We start from the raw sequence: 22,886 nt of genomic DNA on the forward strand, positions 1-22,886 counted from the left end.
CGGAGCGGGCAGCGGGTACATCTAATATCTTCCTGCCGATGAATAATTCAGGACGGCCCGCGGGGACCTGCGGCCCCGCGCTGCAACGCGGCTAAACCGGAGGGGAAGCAGCGCGCGCGGGAGGCGCCAAGGCCGGGCGAGGCGGGGGCACGAGGGCCCGGGGCCGCGTGGGGCGCGCGTGCGTGTTAAGCGCCGGCAGCCGCGGCCGGGCTAGGCGGCGCGCGGGAGAATCGAGGCGCGTGGGACGCGCGTGCGTACTACACGCGTGCGGCCGCGGCCGGGCCCCCACTAGCTACAGCTGCGGCGGGGCCGACCGCCCTGCAGGGGAGGCCGCGTCCGGCCGTGCGCAAGCCCCGAGCGCTGCACGCCGGGCCACCCAGGAGCCCCTGGCCGCCGCGTCATGCGGCGGGGCAGCCGGCGTCGCGCGGGGGGACACGGGCTTGGCGTCGCGCCGCTCCCGCCTTTACTAGTTTGGGGACCTTTCCTCTCCCAAGAAGAGACTAACTAAATCTGTTGAAAGAAGAGCAACGCACCAAATACTCGCGGAACCAAATTCTGCTTCACCCGCCGGGACTGGGATTGCACAGCAGACTCGACTTTGGGGGACTTACCTCGGCTAGGGAGAACTACGCTCCCGCTGCTCCAGGGAGTCCTCTGACCTCCCTGCCCCCGCTCGCCCCTCGCGTGTCGGGACTTGTTCCGGCGTTCCGGCTTCGAAAGGCACGCAGCCTCAGCGTCCTCCGGGGGGAATCTGTGTCGCCTCGGGATAGTGGCATTTGATGCCCGCAGCGTCGGGGCTGGCAGCGCGCGGGCCGGGCGGCTCTGGAGCCGGCTCCTGGATCGCAGGCCCGATCGATGCATTTTTCTGAGTGAGTCGGCGGCTCCCTCCCACCCACCTCGGCCGTTTTCTCCTATCCTCCTCCTCTTCCTCTCTGGTCTCCTCCCTCCTCCGAGTCGGCTTGCAAATGGCTTCGTTCCCCGAGACCGACTTCCAGATCTGCCTGCTGTGCAAGGAGATGTGCGGCTCGCCGGCGCCGCTCTCCTCCAACTCGTCTGCGTCGTCGTCGTCCTCGCAGACTTCCACGTCGTCGGGGGGCGGCGGCGGGGGTCCGGGGGCCGCGGCGCGCCGCCTGCACGTCCTGCCCTGCCTGCACGCCTTCTGCCGCCCGTGCCTCGAGGCGCACCGGCTGCCGGCGGCTGGCGGCAGCGCGCCGGGAGAGCCGCTCAAGCTGCGCTGCCCAGTGTGCGACCAGAAAGTAGTGCTGGCCGAGGCGGCGGGCATGGATGCGCTTCCCTCGTCCGCCTTCCTGCTCAGCAACCTGCTCGACGCCGTGGTGGCCACGGCCGACGAGCCGCCGCCCAAGAACGGGCGTGCCGGAGCCCCGGCGGGCGCGGGCGGCCACAGCAACCACCGGCACCACGCGCACCACGCGCACCCGCGCGCGTCCGCCTCGGCGCCGCCGCCACTCCCGCCGGCGCCGCCGCCGGCCGCGCCTTCCCGCTCTGCGCCCGGCGGCCCGGCGGCCTCTCCGTCCGCGCTGCTGCTGCGCCGGCCTCACGGCTGCAGCTCCTGTGACGAGGGCAACGCGGCCTCGTCGCGCTGCCTGGACTGCCAGGAGCACCTGTGCGACAACTGCGTCCGCGCGCACCAGCGCGTGCGCCTCACTAAGGACCACTACATCGAGCGCGGCCCGCCAGGTCCCGCCGCCGCGGCCGCCGCGCAGCAGCTCGGCCTCGGGCCGCCCTTCCCCGGCGCGCCCTTCTCCATCCTGTCGGTGTTCCCCGAGCGCCTCGGCTTCTGCCAGCACCACGACGATGAGGTGAGTGCGCGGGCGGCCTCCTCGGGGGCTGCGCCGGGGAACGGGGGCTTGTGTCCAGCGAGGACACGCGTGCTTGCTCGCCAAGGACCTCCGGACCGGTCCCAGGGGGGGGGGGGGGGGGGGGGGGGTGGGTGCTCTCTGGATTGCTTCTTTTTCCTTTGACTACGTGGCGGTTGTTGCCACCAAGTAGGTCATTGCCTGGGAAGTGTGTGTGTAGAAGTCTGGCTTTGGTGTGCTTGCTGCGAGGGAGGGACCGCGGGAGAGTTCCTAGACGTGGAGCCCCCCTTTTCCGTATCTAATTTTCTGTGTGGCAAATTGTGGCAATCGTTGTCTCCAACCAACATGAGCTGGGAGAAGCTAGGGTGTGCGTGTGCGTAGAGCTGGTCTCCGTGTGCGAGGGTTCCCGGAAGCCTCTTACTTTGATGGTTCTCAAGGTTTGAGAACACCCCCTCTTTATGAATTTTGATGTCCTCATTTCTGTTTGACAAAGCGCGCAAGCTGTTAAGATGCGGGATGGAAGGGTGTCTGTGTCTGTATCTGTTTAGACGTGGTCTCCTTGTTCAGGCACACTCCAGGCCTTCCAGACTACTGGGTGCCCTCCTTTACCATATTTTCTCATTTTTGTTTGTCCAACTCGTAGATTGTGGGCTTTTAAGTAAGGTATGAGCCAGGATGGAGATGGCTGTGTGGGTGTGGAGTGTGGGTGTGGAGTGCGTGTGTGTGTGACGCCCTGGTTTCCACGTGCGCGCTTGTGTGAGGCGGAATAGGGGGACCTTGCCCATTGACCTCCCCGAGCTGGGAGCCCCTTGGGCCGCTCCACCCTGCCCCGACTTCGATCCCTGCAGGAACTGGTTTCCCTGGTTGGGGAGGTGTCTCCAGCCCGCTCAGACCGGGGCTCGACTTTCGTGGAGAAAAGCCAGACCCAATTGCAGAGGCTCGAACCCGGGGGGCGCAGGGTCCGAGGGCTGCACTGCAGACTTCGGGTTTGAGTTCGCTGTTTTGGCGAATAAACCTTTCTTTCTCATTCTTCACACCGTGTGAGACCTTCCACTTACCTGAGCCCACTACGGTAAGGGACCAAAAATTTTGAGGAGTGGGCTCTGCTGGGGAGGGTCGTTAATATAAACCATCTACCTGTAGACCCGTGAGATGTGGTGTGTGTAGTCGCTATGGTCTTGCCTTGGAGGGAGAGCAGATGGCAGAGGTTTTAAAAATCCTAGTGGGAGTTGCTGTCTGCGAGTTGTTGGAGCGAGCGTGCTGGTACCGAGCAAGGCAGAGGCTTGCACATCGCAGCCTTTTCCCCTCCTAACCTGTTATTTGGGGAAGAGGGCGGAGCTATTGCCTGATGGCTTTAAGCCGGCGTCTCCTATTGGAAAAAAGTTGAAATTCTAATGTACTTGTTGTGGGCGCCGCATTTTAAGTTTCCTTCTAGGTATTAAGCTAGGGGGCATTCTTTTCCTTCGTTTTTAGGCATTGAGTAGACTCATCTTAAAAGTTTCCACATTCGTTGGGTGAATGTATTTTCTTTTCATCACTTTTAGAAAAATGAATGATTGAGCTAAATACGGATCTTGAAGCTCAGGAATGAAAAGATGGAGTCAAATCACTTGAAGATTAGGGTCAAATGGGGGGGAGAGGGGGAGGCAGTGAAGGGAGGGAAAGAGCGTCTTGAATCCGCCACAGTTTCCCTCCTGGGAGGGGCCGTTGATTGAATTCTCCCTCCCAGCAGTTGCGTTTAAATGTCAGGTTTTATTTATATTCCCAGTTAAAGATCCACATTCGTTTTATTTGGGCTAAAACAGAAGATGCTCAGTGTTGCCAGACTTGTAAAAGGCTTATACTTGTAAAACATTTATACACTTTTAAAATTATAAAACTGTTCAAATGGTGTGGGAGAGTGTAAAGTGAGAAGTGAAGCGCCCCTTGCCCTGGAGGTTCCTGGATGCTCTGAAAATTCACTTTGTAAGTTGTGCAATACTAGGTTGCATTTTGGCAAAGACATTGAGAGATTACATGGTTAAACTAAATATACTTTAGAATTTTTTAAAGATTTTATTTATTTATATTGACAGAGAGAGAGACAGCGAGAGAGGGAACACAAGCAGGGGAGGTGGGAGAGGGAGAAGCGGATTTCCCGGGGAGCAGGGAGCCCAATGCGGGGCTCGATCCCAGGACTCTGGGATCATGACCTGAGCCCAAGGCAGACCCTTAATGACTGAGCCACCCAGGTGCCCCTGAAATTTTCTGTTTCGAGCAGAATTCTGCTTCCCCTCAGTTACTCATTTAAAGAAGAAAACTTGGAAATTAATTTTTATACCTTTAATCATCTCTGCATTTAGAATGCTAGATTTGAGTTTAAAGGTGACAAACCAATGCTGGGAATAAAGGACCCAAGTGTTAGAGAAAGCACCAGGTTCAAATAGGGGTCCCACTCACAAATTCTTTCTTCCCTTCTAAGAAAATGATCGGTAATTGTTTGGGAATACTGTTCTTTTAAAAAACCATTCCTCTGACTGGGAAAGGAGCATGAAAGCACTTTGGAAGGTGACTGTCTTATATTTGATGTGATGGATGGAATCTCTAAACCCATGTATTTTTCTGTATTTGTAATTTACCTCGATTTTCATAATGTTCTTTACTGAGTTTCCTTCTGTGTCAACAGGCTGCATTAAATAATTCAGGGTTCCCCTGCCTTACAGTGATGCCACCTGACCTTGGGAAGGAGGCTGGGACCCTGGGTTTTCCCCCTTTTAATTTTAGGGAGGGTGCCTCCAACAGTTGGACACCCCGGGATGCTGAGGCAGCCAGTAGGGTCTCTTTCCCCACCACTTTCCTTAAGAATCCCTCTGGAAATGGCTGCTCAGGATTGACAAGGTGGTATTTTGAGAACTTGGTTTTAAAATGCAGCTGCAAAACCTCAAGGGAATTGGGTTTTCCTACAAAATGATAAAGGAATTGTGGCTCATTTAAAAAACGTAGATTGGGTTTTTCGCTAGTTTTGTGCCTCCGTGGTCAGTTGAAAGGCCTGCTGGTGCCAGGCCGGAGGGGCAGGCAGGCCGGGAAGTGCGGGCCCGCGGGCCCGGGGCCGCTGGCCTCGCGGCCGTCAACACAGGCGGGGGCCCGGGAGGCGGAGGAGGCGGCGCCGCTGTGGGCCTCCGCCGCGACAGGGCCAGCCTCGGGCCGCCTCCGTTGTGGGGGCGCGGGGTACGGGGGTCGCTCCTCTCCCCGCGGGCACCCGAGAAAGCGTCCTCGAGAAAAGGGGGTGCACGCATTTTGGGCGAAGAGTTAAGGAGTTAAGTGCGTCTTGAGCGTGCTGCGCCGGCAGCTTGAGGAGTGCCCTTATTTATTGTATTATTGATGTATAGGATGTGAGCCCTTTGCTGTCTTGGCGGCGACCCTGGAAACACAAATCTCGGCGTGGGGGCGGCCAGGGTGTGTGTGTTGCGTGTCGAAGGGCTGGGCATCAGCATTCTGTAAATGGCAGGAAGTAAAGTGGGGTCTGAGCGTGTTCTGTCCCCAGGAAAGGCCCTGTCACTAGCGATGTGGGGCGGTGGGGGTGACACAGTTGCCATCTTGAGCCGAGGGAAACATTGTAGTTCAGCCCACCGACGATGGCAATATTGTTCCCAGTTAGGGCCGGCGGGAGCGGATTTTCCTGATTCCCCAGGATGGAAAATGGGGTACAGGTGCTGATATAATTTATATTTAGTCCCTGCTTTGGGCTTAAAAAAAGAAAGAAAGAAAAGAAAAGGAAAAAAAAAAAGCAGCTTCCTAGAAATGTAAGTTCTAGAATTACAACCCAATATCCTGAATATTGACCCATCCATCCTAGGCTTGGGGACTGTCTTTTCCCAGGAAACCACTCAAAACCACTTTGAGGAAGGCTGTTTGCTGCCTTACAATAATGCTTGTGGAATGAATTCTTGTCTTGTATCTTATTTTGAATAAGTCATGGTGAATGGGGACATCACCAGTACTGGTAACCAATATATTCTACATTCCTAGAGTCTATATAAGTTTTTTCAGGCATGCATCCCCAGTGTAAGCATGTTTTAAAACTATGTGTGTATGTGCTATGTAAATTACAAAATGTATACCAAAGGACATTTTGTAAGGACAAGAGGAAAAAAATGAATAGAAATGTGTGTTCTAGTATTTCTGCACCCCATCTTTCGACCTGCTCTTAATGATTTGGTGGATATATGTCTGCTTAACACATACATCTCTGTTTGCCAGAAAACCAGACTTTCCATACATACCTTGGAAATAATTGGAGCTTGATGCTTTGAATCAATTTCAGCAGGTAGATGCCTATAGGTTGAAGTCTCTTGAAATAAAAAATGCTTGGTGAAGATCTATGGGAGAGAAATGTTCATTATTGATACCTTAATTCCTTAGCCTTGAATGTAATCTGTGGGCTTTTTAAATTTGAGCTGAGGAATGTGCCCAGCCTTCCATTAAAGTGCATAGGGATGGATTTTATCAACATGGATTCCGGGAAGTGGGTCATGGCTAGTTCGGCAAGCCTGTGCTCATAAGGTTACCCCACAGGCATAAGCTCATCTAAAAGGTGCTAGTAATATTTGAGGTGGTGTGGTATCAGCAGTTTGGGGAACCTTTTGTGACTGCTTTTGCTTCCTAAAAAGTAAACTACACTAGTTTTAGGGTTGCATAGACTTGCTTTTGTTTTGGTCTGTAAAATTTTTATTTCCAATGCTCAGAAATACATTTCTTTGGAAACAGTGAAGATATTTTAGGAAGAAAACTTTCTTTCTCCCAGACTGCAGTTCTTCAGTTGATACTACTATACATTCTTTATGATTCAGATGTTTTCAAGTTAAATACTAGGACATGGAATAAAGAAATCCGGAAAGTGTTTGAAGATAAGAATAAAATTTCCTTTGTACACCCCAATTCTCCCTCCCATTTTAGTTACTTATAAATGCTATTTTTAGAGTCCTTTCAGATTGCAGGACATGAAAACCAACATTAAAATGTATAGTTTCCCAAAGCATTACTTAAAATGGAAACAACTTTTTTCTCACATATAAAATTGTGAGCATAGCTTGTTTAGCTTTTTATGTTGTCATTTTACAAACATTGTACATATATGGAAAGGGAGTTAGCTTTGGGGGGAAGCTATAAATGAGGTAAAACAGCTAATGCTTTTGTTGGTTGATATAGTTTACCAGGAGAAAAAATGGTTTAGAAGTTTTCCTGATTAAAGAGAAGCTATCTTTAAAATTTAGGCTTCCTCTCCCCAATCTTATTTTCTCTTGGTGCTAACTTAAAAGTCACATGGTTTGCTTAGTCTTGCCATTTCTCCATCTCAGTTCCTCACACAGAGTAGGGTTTATTTTAGATGCATTCATTCTTAGTGAATAAAGGACCATTTTGGTGTCATTCTTTGTGACACTTAAGCAAAAGGTTGAGAAGTATCCTACCATGCAGGCGGTTTCAAAGTAGTGTTCCCTCCCCTCAAACACTAACAAAGAGAGGCTTGGCCCAGTAAGGCTGTTTTTGCCATCTCTGTTATTTTGCAAGAGAGCAAGAGAAAGATATTGATAAAGAATTACAGTTGCCTAAAGGGAGCAAGATGGCCACCCATTGCAGCCCACTCTTTTCCCCTTTCTCTTGACCTTTCAAGCATTGTGACTTGCAAGAGGAAGCTTGATCCATCTTTCCTCTTCAGTTGATGTGACCTCGTGCTTGTTCAGTACTAAATTATTCCTCTCCCTTTGAGGTTTTGTCTATACCCACAAACCGAGTTGACTGAAACCAGATTGACTATTTTGACTGACAAGACTCCAGAAAAATTGGGGAGGGATGGGGGGTTGAATGCTGGCTATTTACATCTGAAACTATTTGACTTAAACCTTGTTCCAGTGTAATTCTTTCCTTCAGATGCCATCTCCAGCTTCCCTGAAGGTAGGGTGCAGTGAAATGCTGGAAGATCCCAATTCCTGGGTTTCATTTCCCATTGAAACCCAGCTGAGATTTTAGGAGATCCATATTTAATCTGAAGACTTCAAGCCATTATTTTTTGTCCTCCTTAATGTGGCGTTTCTACTAATCTCAGTCAGTTCTTACCTGAGCATCAGATCCCACCAAGGCAAGGGAGTTCTTTTTTTAAATGAATCTGTATAAATGATCCCAGTTTAATGACCAAAAGGCACAAAAAATTGGCAGCCAGCTGTAATTTGTTAAAAAACATTTTTTTCCACACAGATGCCCTAAGGAAGTGGTGATCTTTAGTGATAAAGTTATTGCTCTCAGTAATACATTAGCAAATGAAGTTATAAATATTGGGCTTCGTCATGAAAAAGGGGATAATTCTCGATTGTGATTTATCCAGACAGGCTTCTGCAGAATAGCACATTCTGTCAACATTAATGGAATTTGAATGAAGCAGAGCAGTGTACACAAAAGAGAATGAAGTGGGTCAAGGTCAGTTGTGAAGACTGAGGGCATTCTCTGTGGCTCTGACACCTTGTGAATTTTGAGGGCCCCTGAATGAGCTCTGGACCCTGAGCTGGTGAGGAACCCGTGGGAATAGGACAGAAGCTCCTGTGCCTTCCTAAGTATGTGTCAGCCACTGTATCCTTTGGTTGTTACTTTTGGAAAAGTTTAGCCTTAACCATTTGCAGTTAAAGTTTTTCTTGAAATGTCAGTGGGTTTGGGGAACTTCTTTCGTACTCTTTGACTAATCGGGATAATTATGAAAATGCTATTGTATTAAACAATCTGTACACTTAGGGACGTCTGCCTGTCTCAGTCAGAGGAGCATGCTACTTCTTGATCTCAGGGTCATGAGTTTGAGCCCTACACTGGGTGTAGAGATTAACTTTAAATTTATTTTTTTTAATTTTTATTTTAAGTAATTCCTACAACCAACGTGGGGCTCAAACTCATGACCCCGAGATCAAGAAATTGCATGCTTCTCCAACTAAGCCAGGTGCCCCTAAAATAAAACCTTAAAAAAAAAAAAAACTGCACCCTTAGATTTTGCTGCTAAATATGGTTCTGAGGACTACTTCGGCACAGGTGTTTTTGCGTTTTTTTTTCTAAAGATTTTATTTATTTATTTGACAGAGACACAGCGAGAGAGGGAACACAAGCAGGGGGAGTGGGAGAGGGAGAAGCAGGCTTCCCATGGAGCAGGGAGCCCGATGTGGGGCTCGATCCCAGGACCCTGGGATCACGACCTGAGCCGAAGGCAGACGCTTAACGACTGAGCCACCCAGGTGCCCCTCAGCACAGGTGTTTTTAAAATGAGAATTGTGACTAGCTGGCAGTCCTCATTAGGGTGTATTTAGACCACATCCACAAATTTGGGTCTGGGCCTTCTGCCTTTCTTTGGGATCAAGGTCAGAGGGAGAGCTTTCTCTCTTAGGATCATCTATAGGCTTGTCCCAAAAATGCAGCCACAAGAAGATGGGGACAAGTGTGGAACAGAAAAATGGAAGAGAGTTTTAATAGTCGTTTCCTGTGGAAGGGTTCCTAAGGGTTGGGGTGGTGAAGCTTGTTCACCTAATGTTAGAAAACTGCAAACTGCATGAGGTGCTGCCACTGGAGTACTTCAGTGTCGCTGGGGTGAAGTCTGTGGATGCTGTTTACCCAGAAGCTCAAAAGATTGAGCACATCTTTTCTCCCTCTGTCAGTCTAACCAGGGACTCATCTGGCAAAGCAGAGATGTGGTTTGCTCAGTCCCTGCCTCCCCCTTTCCCCAAAAAAAAATTCACAAAGGAGGGGACACCAGCAGTTTGGGTTTGAGGCTGACAGACAGGGACTCTGCAAGCAGCATAGCTGGAAAGACGACATCCCAGTTGGGCTTGCTTATGGCAGGCTCCGCCTGACTTGATTCCATTTTGAAACTTCATGAAAATATGGGGAGGACCTCAGACTCAAGAACCAGAATGTGTCCAAAGAAAAGTTAGCTTTGCTCTTCTGTCGTTGCGGTGAATGTTCTCTACACCAAGCTGGCTGCTGACTGTTGCACTCTCGGCATCCAGCTCTCGCCAGTTGGGTTGTGTGCTAACCAGGAGAGACTGCTGTTTTTGTTCCAAATCTGTTCATGTCCGTTGTGCTTGGTATAATCACACAGTTTAAGGAAAAATGAAATGAGTGCAGAAAATTTCTATGGAAAGTGATTTGGTAAAAATAGGAGGCCCTGGGGAAACAGCAGAATAGCCCCAATCCTTTCCCTCGTGGAACTTACACAGCCAGTTTGGGATTGAGGGATTCCCTGCCTTCCCCAAGGGCCTTGATTTGGTTCTGACCCCTAAGTGGGGTAGCTCCTGGTACATGGTGGGGGCATCTGTGGATGGCTGCCTCCGGCTTTCTCCCTACTGTGAACGAGACTGTCCAGCCCGTGATGGTTATAATCTTGAGTGAGGGGAGGCTCAGTACAAACTGCAGGGCGGAGCTCCCCCTTTCGTGCTTCCCCTCCCTCTCCTCAGCCTTGAAGATGTCCAGAAACCGCCCCCCCCCCCCCCCCGCCGCCGCCGCCGCCAAACGCACCCTTTGTCTGCAGTTTGTGCTGCAGAACCTCAGGGTGAGGGAAGGCCTCATTTCTCCTAGTCTGGTGATTTCCTATTTTGGTTTTTCCATATTGGTTTTTGTTTACTGAGGTATAATTGACATATTGTAAAATTCACGTTTTTTGGTGTACAGTTCTGCCCATTTTGATGAGGTTATACAGTGTGTGAAAACTACCACAGTCAAAATACAGAACGGTTTCATCACTTTCAAAATGCCCCATCCAGCCTCAGGCAACACTGATCTGTTCTTCAGGCCTGTGGTTTTGTCTCTTCTAGAATGTCAGAACATGAAATGACGCAGAGTTGAAGACTTTCAAGTCAGGTTTTTTCCACTTGGCATAATGCAGTCCATCCACATTGCTGCAGGTGTCCACAGTTCCTCCCTTTTTATTGCTGCATACTTTTCCACCGTACAGGGTCCCACACTGTAGACAGTCACTGGCTGAGGGGCACTCGTGTTTCCTGTTTTTGGCGGTTGTGAAGATTTCCTGCCTGGAATATGTGCAGTGCTGCCCTGAGTGTTGGTGGTCCATGTGGTCCAGTCTTGTGCGGTGCGGTGCGGGAGTGTCCCTTCTGATCCAGCAGGTTTGTGGTTGACCTTGTGTGCCTGCCTTTGAGCCTCAGTTTCCCCATCACTCTACAGAGATGTGACACTTGCGCTAGACTGCCTGGGCTGACTTCTTTGAGAATCAAAGGAAGTATTTTCTGATAAAAAAATGGGAGTGTGCCTTGTACATAAATGTAAGTGAAGAAATTTGGAAGTGTAAAGTGAAGGAACTGATTCGGGGCCAGTTGAATCACCGGCTGGCTACCTGCCAGTCCTGCTCTTTATTTTTAATAATCATTCAGAATCCCCTCACCCTTTTTTTTCTTCCCCCCCTTTTAATTGAAGTACAGTTGACACACGGTGTTAAATTAGTTTCAGGTGTATAGCATAGTGATTGGACAACTATATGTTATGTTTTGCTCACCGAAAATGTAGCTACCATCTGTCATCATGCAACAGTATTACAATACCATTGACTGTATTCGCTATGCTGTACTTTTTTTTTTTTAAAGATTTTATTTATTTATTTGACAGAGACACAGCGAGAGAGGGGACACAAGCAGGGGGGTAGGAGAAGCAGGCTTCCCGCCGAGCAGGGAGCCTGATACGGGGTTCGATCCCAGGACCCTGGGATCATGACCTGAGCTGAAGGCAGACGCTTAACGACTGAGCCACCCAGGCACCTGCCTATGCTGTACTTTTTATCTCCATGACTTACTTATTCCATAACTGGAAGCCTGTACCTCCCACTCTCCCCTTCACCATTTCCCCATGGTTTTTATTTCCTATGTTTTTTGTTAGCTTTATCAGAGCTTTCAGGGATTTAGAGGAATATTCTAAAGGGAAAATTTATTTTACCAATGTACTTGGATTTTTTTTTAAAGCCACATTGGAGCAAATAAAAAATAAAAATCGTAGCTCTAGTCAGCTATGGGCCAACTCCAGTATCTGGAGATTGGAGGGAATCTTGGAAAGAATCCCCACATAGGGGACCCCTGGATGGCTCAGTCAGTTAAGCGTCTTCCTTGGGCTCGGGTCATGATCCCAGGGTCCTAGGATGGAGCACCGCATCGGGCTCCTACTCAGCGGGAAGCCTGCTTCTCCCTCTCCCACTCCCCCTGCTTGTGTTCCCTCTCTCGCTGTCTCTCTCTGTCAAATAAATAAATAAAATCTTTTTTTTTTTTAAGATTTTATTTATTTATTTGACAGAGAGTTAGCAAGAGCAGGAACACAAGCAGGGGGAGTGGGAGAGGGAGAAGCGGGCTCCCCGGATCCTGGGATCATGACCTGAGCCGAAGGCAGACGCTTAACGACTGAGCCATCCAGGCGCCCCAATAAATAAAATCTTAAAAAAAAAAAAAAAATCCCCACATAGTATGGATGAACTAAGGTTTAAGAATCTCCCCTTTTAATGCAACTGAAGGTTAGTAGGGGAGAAGGGGTATGTTAGGATTTATTCTTGTTGATAACTGGAAACCAATTATGAAGGGGTAGCAAAATTTCTACTAGCAAAAGAGATAGTGGTTAATTGTAGACAACATTTGGGACTTGGCACAATAGCTATTAATTTTGTAATTGTATTCATTCTTAGGTGCATAGTGCAATAAATAGATGTGCCTTTATATGTTAAGAACTGAAGTTACTACCTGTCTTCATCTGCATCGTCTTTGCTTTACTGTTATTTGCTAACTAAATTGTGTGTTGTTAATTATATATTATGTTGTATGTTAGTAACATACAAATATATGCAAAGAAAGGCACTATAAATATTTGGGCATGTCAGACTGAAAGTTACGCTTCAGGTTTGAAGATTGAAAACAAAATTCCCTCTCAAGGAAGATTGGTGTTTATATTTGGTGTTTTTAGCATTCATATTCTGATTTTTTCCCTCCCTTTGATTGTGTAAGGTCTACTGCAAAACTGAGCACAAAATCTGAATTTAGTGACAGCCTGCCCAGTTCATCAGTGCCTATTTTGTTCTAGCCCCATAGAACTTATTTTCAGGGGTTTTTGTATGTTTGTCAGGGTGCAAAACCAGTTCTCCTCCTCCAGTCAAAAAGGTGTGAAAAGCAACAAATGGAATAAAATTAAGAAACCATGTGCAAGATCAAATTATGAAGATGAGGGGGAAGGGGATGTCTGGCTCTGGTTTAGGGGAAGAAATCGGGTTTCAGGCTTTAGGGTCCCCATTGTTGGCTTTTTAACAGTTTTCTCATGTGACTTGATGGAGAGGGGTGTTGCATGGGGACCCCAGAATGTTCAAGGTAAAACATTCTCCGTGGGTTCAGCAGATAAGAAGACCAAAGTCAACAAAGCTAACTTGGAGGTCTCTGTCCTGCCTGCCAGGCCCTTCTCATTTTAGTTCCTTGACTTGCAGGCAGCACTTGTAAGGCTTGTCCCTGTGTGAGGGTCCTCCCCAGCTCTTAGTGCCAGAGGCAGACAGGTTTACCCACAGTGAACAAAGAGGAATCCAAGTGAATGAGTGCATAATAAAAACTATGGAACATTGGCAAACACTTGATGGGTGGGGAGTGGAGGGGAAGTAACAATATTTTTAGAAATTTATGTTCTGGGGCGCCTGGGTGGCTCACTTGGTTAAGTGTCTGCCTTCAGCTCAGGTCATGATCCTGGAGTCCTGGGAGGAGCCCTGGGATCGGGCCCCACATCAGGCCCCACATCGGGCTCCCTGCTCAGTAGGGAGTCTGCTTCTCCCTCTCCCTCTGCCGCACCCCCTGCTTGTTTTCTATTGCTCTCTGTCAAATAAATAAAAAATAAAATCTTAAAAAAAAAATTTATGTTCTTTTGCGGTGCCTCGGTGACTTAGTTGGCTCAGGGTTGTGGGGTCGAGCCCTGTGTCATCCCTGCATCTGGCTCTGTGCTCAGTGGGGAGTCTGCTTGAGGATTCTTTCTCTGCCTCTCCCTTTCCCCTCTACTCGCACTCTCTCTGTCAAGTAAGTAAAGAGAATCTTTAAAAAATTGTATTCTTTTAACAACATTGATTTTTTTTTTTTTTTTAATTTCACAGCCCTTGTCATTTGGGGTTGTAATTTTTCTGAATGTGTGTATACCTGTGACTGTATTTATTTGACTTTTAATTCCTTCCTCCTTTACCATCCTCAGCTTGTAGTTGCTGAATGAATGGAAAATTTGAGATTTTCCTCAAGGCTACCTTGTATTCTATTGCCAGGAGGCAATTTGGACCAGTTAATTCTAATTTAACTATAAGTAATACATGAATGTATCTATGTTGTGATTATCTGTAAAATTTTTAAAAAATATTTTATTTATTTGAGAGAGAGAGAAGCGAACACAAGAGCTGAGCATGAGAGGCAGAGGGAGAGGGAGAAGCAGACTCCCTGCTAAGCAGGGAGCCCAACACAGGGCTTGATCCCGGGACCCTGAGATCATGACCTGAGCTGAAGGCAGACACTTAACTAAGCCACCCAGGTGTCCCATCTATAAAGTTTTTTAAAAGTATATGCCCAGTCCTACTTCTTTCCTAAAGGTGTTTTACGGGTTTCTGTGCATTTTCTTCCAAATCCTTTTAACATCCATTCACACACACATGAGCCTATAGAAATGTAGTCATAAGAACATGGACGTTTTCCTGTACTGACTTGCTGGTCATTAGTGCTCTGAACTTGGTGTTCATAGTGTGGAATTTATTTAGCTGGATTTTGTCTGCATTTGGCTTTTGCCTTCACTGTGCACATCCTTGTGTCCCTGTTGGTTCTAGAAGGAAGATCCTCCTCCACCCCAGCCAAGGAATTGCTAGGACATGAGAGGTGCATTTGAAATGTTAATTTGCTCCTGAGAGCCTGCCTCCTACCAGTCACATTTCCTTCCCGCCCCGCCAGTCCTTGTTGCTATCAATCTAATGGGAGAGAAATGGCTCGTCCTGTTGTTTTACTTTGCATTTCCGTGATTACTCTGAGGCGAGCATCTTTTCATATGTTTATTGGCCATTTGTGTTTCCTCCCTGAATTGCCTTGGTTCCTGGGCCTATCTCTCCTGGGTTTAAAAAAAATCAATTTGTTGGTATTTTGGATAAATACAGAGTACTAGCTGTCTGCAGAGGATTTCTGCAAGTCCATGTTTGCCTCAATTTAGTTTCTCTCAGTACACCTTTTACATTTTTTGTGTAGTTGGCAATAGTCTTCTACTTTGCCTACATTTTGTGTCTCTAATCCCACTTTAGAATATATTCTTGGTGTATCATATGAGGTGGGATTTACACAAATGGGCCTAATGTCCTGTTAGCAAATAGTCTTATTTCCCTTTTTTTTTTTTCCTGAACCTCCCATTTGTGGGAAACCTTTTTTTTTTTTTTTAAGATTTTTTTATTTACTTATTTGACAAGAGACACAGCAAGAGAGGGAACACAAGCAGGGGAGTGGGAGAGGGAGAAGCAGGCTTCCCGCCGAGCAGGAGCCCCATGCGGGGCTCGATCCCAGGACCCCGGGATCATGACCCGAGCTGAAGGCAGACGCTTAACGACTGAGCCGCCCAGGCGCCCCTGTGGGAAACCTTTCTGAAGGTAGCTTGTTGGCTGGGGGTGAAGAGTGGGTATATTAAGGCTGTTAGAACTGGCTTACAGTTTGTGCTGGTTGAGTGTGTGTGCTTTGTGGCCATATACTGGTGATCTCTTCAAAATCTCTTCCATGTGCCTCTTCTCCCTCTTGAGTGGTTAAAAAAATATAACTTGTTAATTCTCTTCCGGATTGTATCATTGGTCGTATTTCTTATGCCTGTGCAACATTATCTTTATGGCTGTATCATTTAATTATGATAATCACAAATGATAAAGTTGTTTTAAAGTGTCACTTACCTGTATACTGTCCTTACAGTTCCACATTCTGCTTTGTTTTTTTTACATCTAATAATACACCCGGCACATCCACGTATGAGAAAAAATGCACAGGTCATTTACTCATCTTTACTGAGGTTTAGTTTAGGCACATTCAAACGTATTCATTTTAAGCACACATTTTGATGAGTTCTGACAAATTTATACACCACTATCAAGACAGAACATTTCTGCCATCCCAGAAAGTTACCGTGCTGTGGTAGCTTTTGGTGCTAATCTCTGGAGAATTTGGCCTGCTACTTTGGTCATGGGTCTTGATGATTTACGGAAGCTGGAGTAAGCCATAGGACTTTGGATGTGAACGAATCTCTAATGATGGAAAGTTGCAAGGTCTGATGCCTTGGTTTATTGTTGATGCAAGATAGCTGTAAAACTCCCTAAAATCCTTACCTCGGAGGCATTTTAGCCTCTGAAGGCCCATATTCTCTCTTTTCTCTTTTAAACCTTTGCTGTTCCAGGGCCACAATGCAATTGGCCAGGCCACATTGTTTTCCAATGAGCAGATGCCTGCTGGGAGGCAGATTCCTCAAGGATTGCTTGGAAAAAGTGGAAGTGAATTCCATCCAATCAGCACACTTGGAGCTTTGAGCATCTGCCTTGTGCCTGGCTCTCGAGGGTGTTTGAGGACACAAAGGACCAGAACAGAGGTTGCCTTCTGGGGACCCTTACATCACTATAAAGGGAAATAGAATTACCGGGCATTTTAAGTACCGTTGTGAATAATGTACATGTAAAAGTACTAAATTATTTTTGGTTAGGTATTAATGCTTTTTAAAATTTTTTACGCCTTTTTTTTGTTGTTGTTTTTAATTCAAGGGCTCAAAAAGGGTATGAGGTGAAGTCTGTTAATGAGAGTGGCATCTTTCTGTGTTCTTCCAGAGGGAGTGTTATAGGGGAGCTAACTGCTGTCTTGTCCTTGGAGTCTAGGCCCTTGGTAGTGAACACTTTTTTTATTTTTAAGATTTTATTTATTTATTTGAGGGAGAGAGAGAAGTGAACACAAGAGCTGAGTGAAAGAAGAGGCAGAGGGAGAGGGAGAAGCAGACTCCCCGTTGAGCAGGGAGCCCAGGCTCCCAAGATCATGACCAGAACAGGCAGCAGACAGCAGACGCTTAACTGACTGAGCCACCAAGGTGCCGTGGTAATGAACACTTCTGAGAGAGTTGGATTTTCCAGGCCTGCCAGGTCAGTTGGAGGTGACAGATTGGCTTCCATTTCCAAAGACTCTGCCTTTGAGGAAAAAAAATTGGTTTTGAGCTTCTTGGAAAATTTAAATTTACAAGGGAAATTTCACTTTGGTGGTGAGGGCAGTTCATGGACCAGTTGTTACGTATCATTCAGAACTGCCTTTCACTGGATGACATGTGACCCCTAAACCCCAGAACTTTGCAGGAGGTTTTAGGCAGTTTCCTTTGTGCAGAACTATTCAATCTTCAGTGTAGAAAGTTGATTATTTGAGTGTTGTTTTGGGGGAGGGGTCCCTAACAGCCTGACACTACCAAGATTCATAGTCGGTTTCTTTACTTTTCTTCCCTGTCTAGCTCATACACTTACGTGGTCTCTAGCCCCCAGTGGGAACTGGGTCTGTTGAAGAACGTAGTGAAACTGAGTCAGAGCTGGATGCTGTGGGGACTGGTTGCAAGGCTTGAAAGCACACTATCCCAAAGGGGTTGGGGGGGGGTCGTTTCCAATGGGTGGTGCCCAGGTAGAGGGGAGGAGGACCACTTAGGGTGCTTCAGGAAGAAAGACCTGGGAGCCTTTTGAGGAGCAGGCTGGGCATTTGAAAAACTTGGAAGCACTTTGCTGAGGAATCCATTGATTAGAACTTTATCTGCAAAGCAAATGTTCAACCAGTGTTTACGGAGTTCATTCAGACCGGCTCCAGGGAGCTGTAGGGCCCCATTTAAAACCTTTGGTTGGGGATGGGGAAAGGCGACTTTCATGGGAATACAGTCACCCTTGGAACCACCTCTGCCCTCAGAGCAGAAGAGAATCTTGCCGTTCTGTAAGTCTGTCCCAAAAGCCCAAGTGTCCTCTCCCTGTGAAGCTGTCCGAAGATCCTGTCCACTGTGTTGTCTACAGAAGTGGGTGCTCCAGCATGCTGAGGGAGAAAAGGTTGCTTTCCTCAGTTCCTATTCCCCGCCTACTCTCTACTTCCAAAGGTCCTTTTTGCTGGGGATCCCTGATTGGAATCTGCTCGGAATCATCTATGGTGATGCAGGAACTGTAGTTTAAAAAACAAGCCAACAAAACCCACCTTCTAGGTTTTGAAGGACAGTAAAATGTTTGCATTGGTTACAGTAAAAGCCGGTACATAGCATGAATACAAAGAAGACCCTGAAGATAAAGTTAATAATTACATTCAGAGGTTTTGGCCTGTTTCCTTTAGAGATTTTTCTCTCTTGACCTTTACTCCATCGTGGTTAGAGACTCAGCCCCCAAATCCTATTCCATGTTTATAGGGTCCACTTTAAATACTTGCACTAGACTCTTCCCTTGGGCCTTCTCATTTCTCTGGCAGGACACTGGAGGAGTGGGCTTCCTAGAGCCCCTTGCTGGGGGCGGTTTTTTTTCTGCCCAGGTTTGTTTGGATACCACCCCACCCCCCATGCTTGGGCAGCAGGAATTCCTCCCCGGGTTCTTTGTTCCTCCTGAAGGGCGGGAATGGCTGCCTCCTGGAATGTTGATCGCCTAGGCTTGAGTGGCGAGCACCATTGAAGCCTTGTGTCTCTGCTCCTAGGGAGTTCTCAGGGTTCAAATGAGGGTGGGGATGGGGGTGCACCTCCTAAATGAGCCAGTTTTTGTCGTAATCACAAACTAAAGACACCTCCCCCCCCCGTTAAAAAACAAAACACAGAAGATCCCGTGCTAAGCCAATGAAGAGTTCTCTTAAAATTCAAGGTTTAGCTCACCTAACTGGGACCCTCAGGACTCCCCAGGAAGCCTCCTGACCAGGATTGCCAGCATTAGCTCCCCAGCCCCCCCCCCCCCCCCCGCCGAATGCCCAATTCATAAGTAGTCGATTTTTTTTTTTAGTATGAGTCTGTTCCATGCAATATTTGGGACATCCTTACACTAGAGACTGTTGTCTGTCTGAAATTAATTTAAGTGGACAGTGCTGTATTTTATATGGCAGTTCTACTTCTGACACTCCTTTTCAAGCTACCAGGAGGGGCTGAAATTCCCAGCCCTAAAGACTGCTCTCCACAGGATCCGTTCCTTTCTGTATTCGGGTCCTACAAACCCTTGTTGCAGGGTTCCCCATAGGTGACAGCAGTTTGTTACAGGGGACACACAGTACTTGGAACAGAACCTCTGTGATTCCCTGACCCCCCAACCCTGTAGGTCCTGGCCAAGAATGGGGTGGGGGAGATGGCTGCAGAGTCTCACCTTGGAAACTAAATGCCAGCCCTGGAGTGGGAGGAAGGTCTTCCCGAGGTCTTAGTGCCTCCCATAGACCATTGTGTTTATGAGGGTTCACAGCGAGACCTCCCACCATTTCACTATCTTGTCTTCAGGGATGTGGGCAGCAGTGTAGGGAGAGTAGTTCCTGGGTTTTCTAGAAGAGGATTTTTAGGGTGCAGGTTTTGGGAATTTGCTCCATACGCCATGGAGGCTTCCCACTTGGTTCTGAGCACCTGTATGATCTGCTTTGCTCCAGCGTGAGAAAAATTCGTCCCTGTAGCATTTCAGCAGGGATTTCCACAGCTTGGGAAGAAGGGAAGGTCAGGGAGCAAGGTTATACTTGTGTGCTCTTAGCTCTACTTAGGGCTGCCCAGAAGGGGAGAATTTATAGGTTCCACTACTCTGTCAGGATTCGCTGCCAGGAAAACTACCAAACTGATGGTTCTTGACAATGATGTCAGTGTATAGTGTTGCTCATTTTGCTTTGACTGCCAGGAAGCTCTGAGCTAAACTCATGGTCTCAATCCAGGAAGTCTCATGGACATGCATCTCCTTTCTTGACACAAGCTTGTTTCTACATGTTATTGGCTTTCTTTGTAAGCTGCTTTTCTTAGATTTGGGTAAGAGATGCTGAAATAAATTTCAATAAAAATTGAGTGAAAGGTGAGGTGATTGTAAAGTGCCCACGATAGGGCCAGTGTTTGATCCAATAAATCTGGCTGATGAGTATGTAGAAGAATTAAGCCATTGTACCAGTGTAGTACTTGTCAAAGACATGCATAATCCTCCTGTGTGCTCTGTCCCCCCTTCCCTGGACAGAGTTCAGACCCGAGCTGAGGAGTGGTAGGGCGGCTCGGTAGAATGTGCCTCAGTGAGCTGCTGGGGCAGCAGGACGACAAAGCCCTCATCTGTGGAATCAAAGCAATTTGAGAAACCCCAGAGTTAGTCCTGTCTCTGAGCAGAGCAGAGCAGAGGCCCCGGCTAGATGTAGGATCTTCTGACCCAAGTCTCCCCACCCCCTCCCGGGAACCCTCTGCAATTTGGTAGAGCTTGAAACCCCTTCTTGAGGGGTGGGAGGAAGTGGTTAATCCCCACTTCCTTCCCTGGGAGTTTTATGGGCCTCTGGGAGCCTGCCTTACTCTGGCCTTAATGGTCATAAATGACCCTCTCCTAGGGCAGGGGCCAGGCCCCTATGAATCTTTACCCAGACTCTAGGCATTTAGGTGGTTAATAAATGCTTTTTGATGGTGATGCCCTTGGTCTTCTGTAATTGGGAGGTGGGGTGGGAAGTTTTGTGGGATTACCGGGGTGGTGGCTTGAGCTGGAGGCATTGTGAGTGAGCAGGCAATCCCTGGGTGCTGGAGCTTGGTTGTACTGAACTTGTATGGCATGGGAGTCCTAGAGGGCAGGGCCTCACTGTCCTGTGGGACATTCTTGCTGCTGCCTGCAATCCCCCAGGTCTGGCCTGCTGCAGGGTGGGGGTAGGGAGCGATGTGCTGGTAATCCCACCCTCTTTCCTGTGTTTCATTCACCAGAGTTTTAGGATAGCAGTAAGCTTAATTTTTACTTTAATATTTTAAGTAAGCTTAATTTTTGAGGAACAACAATAACAATAACAAACATTTGGGGTTGCCCAGCTCTTGGGACAGGCTTACACAGTGGCTGGGATATCTGTCAAAGTGGAATAGATGCTGGGGTGCACAGCACATTTTATCTTGATTAGCTCCTTTTTTGGTTTTTTGCTTTTTTGCTCTGGGAAGGAAATCTCTGGGCAGGCATCACCTCTCCTGCTAGCAGGTCCCTCTTTTCCCCTCCCCACTAATCCCCTGCCTCCCGTTCTGCAGGGTTTTAATTAACTGTGTTTAATCTTCCCCGGGAAGCTTCCCGCCTGCCTGCTTATCCCGTTACCTGCTGGGTTTTCTGTTCCAGTCCAGCCAAGGACAAGGAACATTCTGAGAAGGGCTCTTTGTCTAAGGGCCATTAGAACCTGCCTGAATCTCTCCTGTCCTGGTGCTTTCTAGGAAGATGCAGAGCGGGCCCAGAAATCAACTAGAAAGCAACCAGGGTGTAGGCAAGGGTTAACCTGGGCCCTCCTGCCCTCCTTTGTGGAGGATCTCCGTGAATCCTCCTAGATTTAATGTTATGCAAATAATTCCAGATAATGCACTTTTAAAAAATTATTTATTTTAAAAAGATTTTATTTATTTATCTATCTATCTATCTATCTATCTATCTATCTATCTATCTATCTATCTATCTGTTAGAGCACAAGCACACAAGCAGGGAGCGGCAGGCCGAGGGAGAAGCAGGCTCCCCACTGAGCAGGGAGCCTGACATGGAACTCGATCCCAGAACCCTGGGATCATGACCTGAGCCGAAGGCAGACTGAGAGCCAACTGAGTGCCACTCGGGTGTCCCCAGATAATGCACTTTTTCTGTTAAGGACTCAAGGTGCCTGGAAATGGAAAAAAAAAAAAAAAAGTATCCTAAACTATTAGGAGTATTTTCTTGAATTATTTTATGCAAAAAGCATTTTTAGTAGACTGCCCAGCATGAGTGCGTGTGAGCCTTTTGCTTTTTCTTCATTCTCTCTTTCATGTTTAAATCAGCCTTTCCCTATTTAACAGTGATGGGGGCGTTGCTTAACCCTGGGGCTCCCTACCCCGTAGAGATTCTGATGCTTTAAAACTGGGGTGGGGCTCAGATTTGCATTTTAAACCAATGCCTCAGGGTTCTGATGCAGGTGGCCCCTTGGAGAAATAGATTTAAATGATGCCCCGGGAGAGGGGATTTAAGGTCACTGCAGTCCCTGAGCACACTGGGTTTTGTTTTTTGGTTTTTTGGTTTTTGGTTTTTTTTTTGTATTGGCATTTTAACCCCCAGTTGTCAATCATAAATTATCTATATTTCCTTTATCCTGTCTCAGTGATTACACCTGTTTATCATCAGATGGCCTGATTTAAAGTGATCCTTGATTGTAATCATGCTTTAACTTATCATTTGGTGTTTATTCACCTTCAAGCCGTAACATCACCCCCTCCTCTCAGCCTCTTTGAAAAAGAGGGTCAAAGAGAACATAATCTTTCTAAGAAATCACTTTATATTTCCAGAGTCCTCCAATCTTAACGCCATTGGGAAGAAAATCCAGTTTAGACGGGTTAAAGAAGACAGTAACTTTTGGGGGGGCCTGAGTTGGAGTGGAACTCCCACAGTCCTTGCATGCAGAACAGACAAAAGCACCTGGAACTAGGTTAGCCACTCTGGGCCTGGATCCTGGCGCCAAATTCCGGGTGTCCATAGAGCTGAGGAGTGCGAGGCTGCGTCCCTTGCCAGGTCTTCATGCTGGTCCTGCTGCCAGTTGGCCTCTCCTCCGTGTAAATAGAGCCTTTTCTTCGGGAGCTACCTGGAGGCTTTCCAGGTACCGGTCTGTAGGGCACGGAGCCCACTCCGGCCGTGGGCACGGAGGTTGCCGGAGGATCTTAGGGCAGCCCCTGGGAGAGCGGGAGGGTGGCCATCCGTCTCCCGAGTTGGAAATGATTGTAGCTCTCCCAAAGGGATCCCAGGCCTTCCTCTGTCTATGTGGCTAGTGTAGATGCAGCTTAACTTTCATTTTGGCTTAAGAAATAATCCTTTTTAGAGCTACACGGTTTTTTTCTCCCTTGGAAATTTTATGTTAATATTGTGCTCTATCCCAGTATTTTTTATTT

At 47.6% G+C, this 22,886-nt stretch overlaps 1 protein-coding gene across 1 annotated transcript in view; it reads left to right on the plus strand.

Moving 5' to 3' along the window:
- Positions 1–464: 464 nt before the first annotated feature.
- TRIM71 (tripartite motif containing 71) overlaps positions 465–22,886 on the plus strand; it is a 65,125-nt gene continuing 42,703 nt past the window's right edge. Inside the window, exon 1 of the mRNA XM_032409064.1 lies at positions 465–1,820. Within this exon, the coding sequence (XP_032264955.1) occupies positions 966–1,820 (855 nt within the window). The 5' untranslated portion in view covers positions 465–965. The remainder of the gene's footprint in view (positions 1,821–22,886) is intronic.

This window comes from Phoca vitulina, unplaced genomic scaffold (genome assembly GCF_004348235.1).
Source record: "Phoca vitulina isolate PV1807 unplaced genomic scaffold, GSC_HSeal_1.0 scaffold10, whole genome shotgun sequence".
Lineage (NCBI taxonomy): Eukaryota > Metazoa > Chordata > Mammalia > Carnivora > Phocidae > Phoca > Phoca vitulina.